Source organism: Anthonomus grandis, chromosome 14, assembly GCF_022605725.1.
Source record: "Anthonomus grandis grandis chromosome 14, icAntGran1.3, whole genome shotgun sequence".
Lineage (NCBI taxonomy): Eukaryota > Metazoa > Arthropoda > Insecta > Coleoptera > Curculionidae > Anthonomus > Anthonomus grandis.
The window spans coordinates 18,842,232-18,853,066 of NC_065559.1; the positions used below are offsets into that span (position 1 = coordinate 18,842,232).

General features: G+C 33.5%; 1 protein-coding gene and 1 pseudogene across 1 annotated transcript in view; one reads left to right on the forward strand and one right to left on the reverse strand.

Annotated features, from left to right (window-relative positions):
* Nucleotides 1-5,796, forward strand: part of LOC126744723 (glucose dehydrogenase [FAD, quinone]-like) — a 67,174-nt gene extending 61,378 nt beyond the window's left edge. Inside the window, exons 7-8 of the mRNA XM_050452259.1 lie at nt 2,221-2,565; nt 5,142-5,796. Of these exons, the coding sequence (XP_050308216.1) occupies nt 2,221-2,565; nt 5,142-5,460 (664 nt within the window). The 3' untranslated portion in view covers nt 5,461-5,796. The remainder of the gene's footprint in view (nt 1-2,220; nt 2,566-5,141) is intronic.
* Nucleotides 5,797-6,503: 707 nt separating this feature from the next.
* Nucleotides 6,504-10,566, reverse strand: LOC126744773 (uncharacterized; annotated as a pseudogene).
* Nucleotides 10,567-10,835: the final 269 nt, after the last annotated feature.

Here is a 10,835-nt window from a genome sequence, read left to right on the forward strand (position 1 = left end):
AAGTATAAGACAGTACCAACTGACAATGGCGTTTTCCGTTTGTACGTTTAGTGCAAAGTAATTATTATAAACTTCAAAATACGAAAGGTCTCCGTATCCTCGTGAAGCCTTACACAAATATAGGAAGTTCATTGATATATTCCATCAGGGAGGTATACCTTTAGCCTGCTTTACATGCAGTGCTCTGGCTGCCAAACATTGCTTTTTGGTTGACAGAGTTAAAAGCTATTTCGAAGTCAGCGAAGCTCAGGATTAAAGGTTTATTGTATTCCATAGTCTTCTCAATCAGCATTTTCATGGTTTTTTGGTGGATATTTGTTGCATACTGAGCTTATAGTTCATAGCTTATAGATCAACGGACTGATAAATATTTGTTTAATTGAACCACATTTTTTTCCCGAACGACTAAGGGCTGTTGTGAACTTAGACTTTGTATTAGTATTTTACTTTACTTTAATGACGGAGGCCATTTTGAACACCTGGGTCGCCATTAGATCACTTTCTTGTTCCTTTCATGTTTCATTTGTTTCATTTTCCAAGGTCTACCTATAATATTAAAGGGACTTATTACGTTCGGGATGCGTTTTTTTTCCTTATTTTCCCAATATTTGCGGTTAGGAAAGACATTTTGACAAACGGTTTTCACTGGCCTATTTGGATGTTATTTGGCTACTTTTTCATAAAGAAAAAGTCATATCATTCCATTTGATTTTTTTGATTTTTTTAGGATTTTGGGTGATGGTGTCAAAGCTAGCCCCCAGGCGGAAAAGGATTCAACTAAATCAACTATATTTTGGTTGATTCTTATTGCCCAAGGAATGCTCTTTTCAACGATACCAAATTTGTTAAAATCGGTTAAACCGTTAAGAAGTTAAAGCAAGTTATTGCAAAAACAACTGAACGCGCTCCACCATCTTTGTTTTTGAAATGGCTGATTTTTTTATTTTACGAAAATCATAGATAACCTGGTTCTCTTTAAAAATGTAAAAAAAAAAAATTTGGTTGTTATGCGAAATTTAAAGAAAAATGCAATTTTAAAATTTAAGATGGCAATTACGCCCTCTGGTGGTAATTTTTAGAACTTGAAAATATTTTCCAACGATTTTTCATGACCGATTTACCTAATAATTTTTTTTTTTTTAATTTTTTTTATGAACAGTTCCCGAGATATGGCCGAGGAACAGTCTTATTGGGTCACCCTGTACAGTGTTTCAATCGAAACTAGGGATCAATTAATAAATCTGGGAAATTTTATTGTGACGAGATTAAAGAAAACCCTCAAATGATGCACTACAAAAAAGCGTGTACAAAAATATAAAGAAATCGGTGGTACGCATTATGAAAACATTTTGTAATTTTAATGCGTTGATATCCAACTCCTTGCTTTTGCTCCTTTTTAAAACATTAAGTCCCGGTTTCATTTCCGTGTCTTTTATAAATTAGCTTCATTTGCATTTTTGTCCCTATCTAAATTTTGTACAACTAAAAATAAAAAATAAAAAAAGAGATAGTATTTTGAATTTATTAGTATTAGAGTAAGTTTTGAAATATTTTAAAGGCCAAGCAGTAAACATTGTTTGAAACGATTGTTTCTTTATTCCTCTATTATTTCTCAATATAATGGCATATGTTCATTTGAAAATTACCCTGTATGTTAGTAATAAAGCCGAATTGATCAATTTAAATATCCATTTCGTTATACCCAGGCATTCCCTATACTCCACATAAGTATGCACAGTGGGTCGCGAATCACCCTGTATTTTTAATCAAAGTTGTATTACGGTTGTCTAATCGGCCCTTACTTAGCGCGTTTAACATAGTCCATGTTTCGATAGAGTAGAGGACTTTTTTGTAATCGGAAAAAGCTATCCAAAGAGAAAAGTTGTATTCATTTGCCTTTTCTATGATTTTTCTTATAACTTGAGCTTAATAGAGCTAAAATTTCCTTGACAAATATCTAGATGATATTTTTCGGCCGCATAAGCCCATAACAGCGAACTAGTGTGCACCTCATGACAAAGAGACCATGCTATTTCGCTCGATCTAACTGCATCGACTAAAGACTATGTTGCCACGTTCTCATAAGAAGTTGGGAAATTAATATAATATTAGAATAAAGCGTAATAAGGCTAATGTTTAATCCTAAACCATATTAAATAAAAATGCTTTTAGGCTAATAATTCTGCTTTAATATAATTGAATTATTATATTTTTGTTTAGGTACGACACAGACAACTTCTGGTCCTGCGCAATCAAGTACTATACTGGCCCCGAAAATCATCAAGCGTGCTCCTGTAAAATGGGTCCTAAAACAGACCCATTGGCCGTCGTCGATAACAAACTTCTAGTTCATGGATTAAGTAATGTTCGGATCATGGATGCTTCTGCAATGCCTATGTTGGTATCAGGCAATACGCATGCTACGATCGTCATGATGGCTGAGCGCGGAGTTGATTTCATTAAAGAAAAATGGTTGGGTAACAGAAATATTATGGACAGATTTGGCGGAGCTGCAAGTGAAACGCAAAGAACACCCGCTATCAAGGCTCCTAGTTCCTTATACCAGTAAGTCAAATTATTTGTTAAAAGTAGTGGTTTTTTAGCTAACTGTGTATTTGGCTCTCAATTCTTTATGTATTTTAAATCGTTTTGTACCTTTGAAATTATTGGAAGAAACAGCAATTACTCCCGACATTAATGTATATATGAAAGACGAAAACTTTTTTAAAAGAAACTCTTCCAGAGGCGCAATCAGGACAAAAATGGGACTAGAACACAAAATAAGACCATTGATCGCAACTATCACAAATATTTTTCGTCGATGGATATCAATAATCAAAACATACATAATGAAACATTATTATCCTATCTAAATAACTAGGTCACTATTACAAATTCATTTTCTTTTATTTCTGTGGCAGGTAGCGATGTATTAAAACTAGTTTATAACCTAAAATCAAATGCAATTGGCCAAGATAATTTAAATTTAAATCATATTTTATACTGTTGTCCATTTTTAATTTATCATATTAGACATCTTCTAAACTTTTGCTTGATATCAGGTACATTTCCTGACTCATGGAAGCAAGACAAGAAGTCAGTTGTCATTGTGCAAATGTAATAACCCTAAGGAATTTAGCGACCTTCGATCAATCTCTATCCTTCCTTGCTTATCCAAGATTTTAGAAAAAGTAGTGGAGACTCAGATTGGCACTTGTTTTATTTTCACATTGTAAATTTTAACAATATTTTACCCGTTAAACAATTGGGTTTTAGACAGGGGCATAGTTGTGAGACAATTCTTGCTTAGGTCACTGATTCAATAATTGAATCATTACATTTGAAAAATGCATCTGTTCTTATTATGCTAGAATACTCTTAAGCATTTGAAACTGAAATATTCTATTTACACTTGTAACATTTACAAATGTCTTCAATACTGTGATCACCATATGTATGCTGATGATACCCAATAAATTTAAAGCTTCACTGTTCCTGGTACTGAGGAAGCCAATTTAAAAATAAATAGTGACCTTCAGTATTTATACGAAACATCTACAAATATGCAGCTTAAACTTAATCCAGCCAAATCCGTAGCAATCGTCTTTGCCAGTGTCATTCACCAAACGAATATAGTTAATGATCTACACTTAAAAATAGGAAATGAAAAGATAAGAATTAAAGATAGTGCAAAAAACTTGGGATTAATTATAGATCATAAATTAGAAGTTAAAGAACACATCACAACAAAACTTAAAATAGCCTATTTAACCCTAAAAATGCTTTAACCACACAGACATTATTTAAATCAAATGACAAAAAAAACATTATGCGAATCCTTAGTCTTATCTCAATCCGTAGTCTTATAATTGAAAATTCAATATGAAGGGCCAATAAATAAGTACTTAAAGCCCGTTTAGGAATGTGTACTTTTAACATTGGACCTATGGATCGACATAAATTGACAGAATTATCAGCAAAATTAAATGGGACAATTTACCTTATTAAACGTTTCGGTATAGTAATAGCCTACTAATACTCTCTGTTCCTTTGATGCTGGACGAGAGCAGAAAGAAGTTACATTGGCTTTTACATGGGCTAATTGTAAATAAGTAAAATTAGCATTTTAACGTATGTTACGGCGAACATATAGTTTACCTTAAATCGGTATAACTGGAGAAAAAGTTAAAAAATTACCGTTTTAATAAATTACCTATCCAGATCATAATTACAATTAATCTAACGAAACAAGTAAATTGACGCCAAATGGCTAAAACAGTACCCGACTACTTAAAGTTAATATTTTAAAAACGAAAATTCTTTTATAATTAAGGAAAATTCTTTGCTTTATTACTCGCATATTTTAAAACTTTCAAACGGCTTATTATTTTTAGATAAAAAAATTTGAAGGAATTTTCGAACTATATAGCCTGTACCCAATAAACTTCGATGCTTGTTACGTGTGACGTAATTCAGTTGCGGTTTAGTCTTAAGGTTATTATTTTTTTTTAACTTTAACTATGAAATTAATTTCAAACTAAAGTCTCAAAACTTTGTTTAATAATTTCAGCATTTACATTGTACAATAAGGTGAACATATTTATAAATTTGGTCGGTTTTTATTAACTTTCAAGTTTTCGCGTTTTATTATAAATTAGACAGCTTATTATCATAATATCAATGAAAAAGAGCCAAATATGCAAATTTATCAATTTTATTAAGATTTTTGCCTGACAATATTGCTGAAGTTTTTACTATCACAGTGGCTTTTAGTGTCACATTTTTTAAAATTAAAGTCAAAATAGAATCCTTGTAAGTTGGAACTATTTTATAATATTAGCGCTGATTGAATAATACGATATTAGATAACACTATTATTTAATCAACGGTATTAGATTATTTTTATAGGGAGTTTTTATTCAGAACTTTTAATATAATTATTAGTTTGATAATTGCATCAAATGACGGTTTTTAATATAATACCCTATAAATTACCCTAATAAATCTCAATATTAGTTATAGATATATTATTAAAATATATAAAAGCTAATAGCGTAATTGTAAACATAAAACCCCAATTACAATTACAAAATGCCTAGAAATATTTCACCGTAGTAAACACAAATAAATTTCATTTACAGAAGTTCGAACGCATTTAACCGCGGTCCAAGCTATTCTGCCGCATCGGGCAGCTATCATCAACATCACCACAACCAGCAGCAACAGCACAACGAAGTATTCCACCAACAAAATCCCCATTTACCAAATCCATATTTCGGTTATAATAGTAAATACAGCGGAATGAGTAACTATTACAACCAGTACAATCATAATTACGGGTCTAATCAGCCCGGTTATCAGCCGAAACAGCAAAATACAAGAACTGAATACGGATACGACGGTAATGAGCCGTATAGGTACAACAGGACGCACGATAATAATGGCGGCGGACGGTATTAGCATCGAATTTGGTATTTGGTGCATTTGCTCGTGTTATTTATTATTAGCGTTTAGAGCTCCACTCTTGTTTAAAATATTATTATTAAATTGTGACTTGAATTTCAATGAATGGGCCTAGTGTTTGTAGAATTATACAGATTTGAAAAACGTAAATTAGCTATTAAAATTAGATAAATTATTATTTTTTTTTAGTAAACAACCAAAAATGTTAAAATTAATATTAGCAAATTTAAAAAAATTAATTTATTAGTAAGAGTAAACAATGAATTGTATCTGAACTATATTTTTAACCCATTCCAAAGAAATAAAATAATAAATATTTAGTAAAAGGAAGTATATCAGTGTTTAATATGGTTAGAAGCCTAAGGGCCTTTTACATGATCAGTTCAGTTGTCATTTCAGTTTCAGTTTCAGTGGAACTGTCCGTTTTTCCTATGTGTAAAAAGTAATAACTGAAACGGAGACTGACAAATGACGAGAGCGGTAGAACTATTTTGTTTCATTTCAGTTCTTCTTCAACAACGCTTCATGCTTGTAATCACGTAGTCAGTTCTCGTATAAAATTGACGCTATGCCGCGACACAAAGATCACGATTTTATTGTGGAATTTATTGAAATTTATAAAGCGTCTCCATGTTTATGGAGAAAGAAAGATCTTAACTATCATAATGTAAATATCAGGGAGACTGCTTACAGTCTCCTATTGGAAAAATTTAAAGAATATAACGCAGCAACAAAGGCGATGGTAAAATCTAAAATTAATAGCCTGCGCTCAACTTTTAACAAGGAAATTATAAGAGTCAAGGGCAGTGAGAGGAGTACTCACCTTCACTATGGTATTATGATCTTCTTTCATTCCTTAGCGACCAACAGCTCACCCAAACTAATGTGAGCACCATGGATGACGACAGTGACAATGAGGGAGCGGTAAGTGTTTAAATAATCCATAAATAATTCATAAAGCAAAAACTATGAAAAACGAAGTTATTTTGTTCTTAAATTGTTTAAGTTAACCAAAAAATTATCAAAAATATGTTTTCTGCACTAAATCATCTTGCTATTCAACTCGTCCTTCATTTACAAAGTATTCTACGAACCCATTTCGACAGTATTTAGCATGATTACTAACATTGCCGCTATTGATGTAATTTTGGAGATCTACTAGCCCTTGCACTTCACATATCTCTGAATTCGTGTCATTTAAATCGGGTATGATGTATGAGTCTTGGGACTGCCTCTTTAAGAAATTGTGGAGGTAACAACACGTCAGGACCAAGGTATTTACATTTTTAGTATCTCTCAAATTTATGGCAGAATGGAAAATTCGAAATCTATTTGACAATATGCCAAAGGCATTTTCGACGATTCTTCTTGCTCTTGATAATCTGTAGTTAAAGATCATCCGCTCATAATTCAACTGTTTCTTATTGAATGGCTTCAAAACGTTTCGCCTTAATGCAAAGGCCTCGTCTGCCACAAATAAATACGGAAACGCGGAGGTGCTACCTTTTGAATTTTCATCGGGAGGTAAATACAGACGGTTGTTACTTAATCTTTCGTAAAAATTAGTGCTGGAAATTACGCCACCATCTGAAATGCTTCCATAGGCTCCCACATCACACATTATAAATTCGTAATTTGAATCCACAACAGCCATGAGGACAATGCTATGAAATTTCTTGTAGTTCCAGTATAGTGATGCACTTCCTGTTGGCGGAATTATGCGTACATGCTTTCCGTCGACAGCTCCTACACAATTTGGGAACTACCATCTTTCACGAAAACCTTCCGCAACTTTTCTCCATTCAAATTCATTCCTTGGGAGCTACGGGAGAACAAAAAATAGTCAAGTAGTAGTTATAAAATAAATATTATGAAAGTTTGTATTAAAATAAAATATGAAAATATCTAATGCATGTTTTGTTTTCGTTTCAGGATGACTCGCAGTCGATCAATGAAAAAGAACCAGTAGAACATGAATGTTATGCACGGAGCTAATCATCGTCTCAGTCTTAATCCACGAGACCATCCCCATCACCATCAGGATTCAAGCGACCATCCAGTAACACAAAACAAGATGAAGTTGTATCTTCGAACAAAAAGGTGCTACAGTTGGTGGCTGACCGATTAAAAAAGAGTGATGGCATAGTACTCGGAAAGCATGATAGCTTTGGCAAGCATGTAGCTGATGAATTAAATAATTTGCCCCTTGAAATGGCATATGCAAACATTAAATAGATTTTCATCAACACAAGAAGCCTCAAGCCATGCTCCAGCTATTCAACCACCACAGAGCCACTTTTCATTAACCCCACAGCCATCACAAGATTATTTTCGGACGCGACTACAGACACAAGGACATTTTACGACTCCCCAGCTTCCACACACCCATTTCCCAAATCCTCAGAATGTAATACAAAGTGAAAGGACCCCAAATATGACTTCTCATAATGAACTTATTTTTAGGACAAATATGATCTAATGAAAAACGTTTTTACTTTTATTATTAAACACGTTGTAAACGGTTCAACTTATGTGCATTACTTACCTTTATATAATCCTTGAGTACCTCAGTAATTGCCTAGCATGTCTCAGGTATTATTTTACTTAGACTTGGTGTTGATATTACAGTATGAAACCTAAGATTCTGGTAAGTGCTTCCACTTGCCAAAAATCTTAGTGTCGCACTTAGCCTTTCATGAGGAGTTAGAGCCTCCCTCATATTAGTGTCCTGTTTTTCTATAATAGGCGTTACAGTAATAGTAGCAGATACGCATCTTCATTCATCCGTAAAAAGTTTAACCAATCACATGGTTCTAAGCGAAGTTCTTTCATTAAATTTATATGTGATAATGAGTTTCTTTTTAGATACCAAGCGTTACTCCATTGGCTTCTTTTCTTCCGCGGCTTCTTTAGTGCCAAAGCTAAAGCTATTGGAATAGGACCGTCTTCGTCAATGATGATATCACCTGATATTATTACTATGAACACTGTTTAAAAAATACTATAACATTATTTTTTCTATGATTTGCTTCTCTGGTTTTCGACACAATGCGAACAAAGATACATCAGCGGACTGAATAGACAACTGAGACGATTAAAACGGATCATGTAAAAATGTAGCTCTTTGCGGACTGAAATGAAATGAACACGGAAAATGAAACTGAAATGAGAACTGAACTGATCGTGTAAAAGGCCCTTTAAGGATATTCAAATCTAGCTTGCACAACTTTTCTGGAAATCTTTCACAAGACTGGTAGGAAATGTATATTTGATAATGACTTTGATAATCAAGACAGTCTAACTCAAGCATGTTTTTGAAAAAAAGTTCAGTAATTTTAGACTGTAAATTTAATTTAGAACTAATGCTTGTAATGATTTTTTGCAACAATATCTCTAGAGGAATATTCTATTAGAGGCTTAAAAACTGCAATAAGCCAATAATTAGGACAGATTTCTTTAATATTATATTCTTTCGCTAATAACATAGCCGTCTGGTATGTTCTTCGAAATAAGAAGACCAAGTATTAGAGTAGCTAAGGGTCACTCGAATCGCTTCAATGTCAACTCAGTATGGAAAGATCTATATGACTCTTGCTTAATAGATGTGCAGTCATCCAAATTTTGGATTGAGTATGTAAGAGTAAATTTTAGCACTAAATTTATGTGAAGTAACTACAATATTTGACGGTACGAAAAATTGACGGATTTTGCCCCTTAATTGAGCTGTTTTCATTTTTGACATGAATAAGTAATACATATTTTTGTTTGCCTATATAACACATACAGGGTGTTATCTCCAGGCCAAACTCCAGGAGGTGATTCTGTAAATAATTTCAAGATGAAAAGTTCACATAAACATAGGTCCAGATATGCTTCATTTTCAAGACACAGCGAGTCAATTTTTTTTTCAAAATCGGTTTTTCCAAAATACCTTAATAAGCTATCAGTCGATTTTGTTCAAATTTAAAAAAAAAACCTGTTTTTAGATCTACCCTTAAACTTTTATTTTAATAAAAAAAATTAACAATAAATAATATCAGACTTATAATAGTTGCTAAAAATGCCCTCCTTCAACCTTAACGCAAACATTAGCTCGTCTTAACATTGATTGCCGAACTCGTTGAAATATTCCCGGCGTATGTCTTATCTGATCACATGAATCCCGTATCCGTTGGGTTAATTCTTCTTCAATGTTGACTGGAGTTTTGTAAGCGAGGGACTTTAAATGCCCCAAAGAAAAAAATCTAACGGATTTATGTCTGGTGACCTGGGTGGCCATGACTGTCGACCTGCGCGCCCGATCCAGTTTTCTCCAAAAGTTGCATCCAAAAATTGGCGAGACACTATGCTGAAGTAAGGTGAAGCGCCATCTTGCATGAGCCACGTTACTTCTCTTACTTCTAGCGAGACATTTTCTAATAATCCAGGTAAAATAAATTTCAAAAAATTACGATATTCTTGACCTCTTAATCTCGGGGGTAAAAAATGAGGTCCAATGAGATGATTATCTACAATACCACCCAAACATTTACGGAAAACTGTTGCTGAAAATTAACTTCTGTAACCGCATGGGGATTTTCTTTAGCCCAGATATGATTATTATCAAAGTTTATATATGAATTTCGGGAAAAACACGCTCCATCGGTAAATAAAATACGGGATAAAAATCTTGGAAATGTTACCTATAGGTGCAAAAGTCAAGTAAAATAAACAACTTGTGGGGGAAAGTCGCCAGGTAATAACGTTTGAACACGCTGTATGTGGTAAGGATACAGGATATTCTTTAAAAATGTGCCATACAGTAAAGTGAGAAATATTTAATTGTTCCGCAATTTTGCGTGTACTTGTATCGGGGCTGCGCCTAACTTCGTGTAAAACTGCTTCCTAAATCTCCACTGGTCTTACTATGGCAGGTCTTCCAATTACAGCAGCCGACCTTTGAAATGTGCCTGATTCGCACAGCCTTTGATGTATTCAAATTCAAATTCTCACAAATGTTTGTCTATTTGGTATAATGCGATTAGTATATCTTTATTGATAAATACCCCTAGCCGCTCTAGAATTGCCTTCAGCCATTCTACACACAAAATCCATATCGGCCATTTCTGTATTTGTAAATTTAACCGTTTTCCAATATTTGTAATTTTATTAGCTTAATACTCTTCGAAACACTTCAAATAAATGCAATCGTTAAGTACGCACTCTTTTAAGTAAGTTATGTGAAAGTCAGACATGTTTAACCCCGATACACCTACCGTCCGTTATAACAATCACCTAATAGTTCGCTGCAGATTTGAAACTCTGTCACTCCGCGTTAGATAACGTTGGGTTATTCGTTGTTAGAAACGCGTGTTTTAGCAAAATTTTGTTTT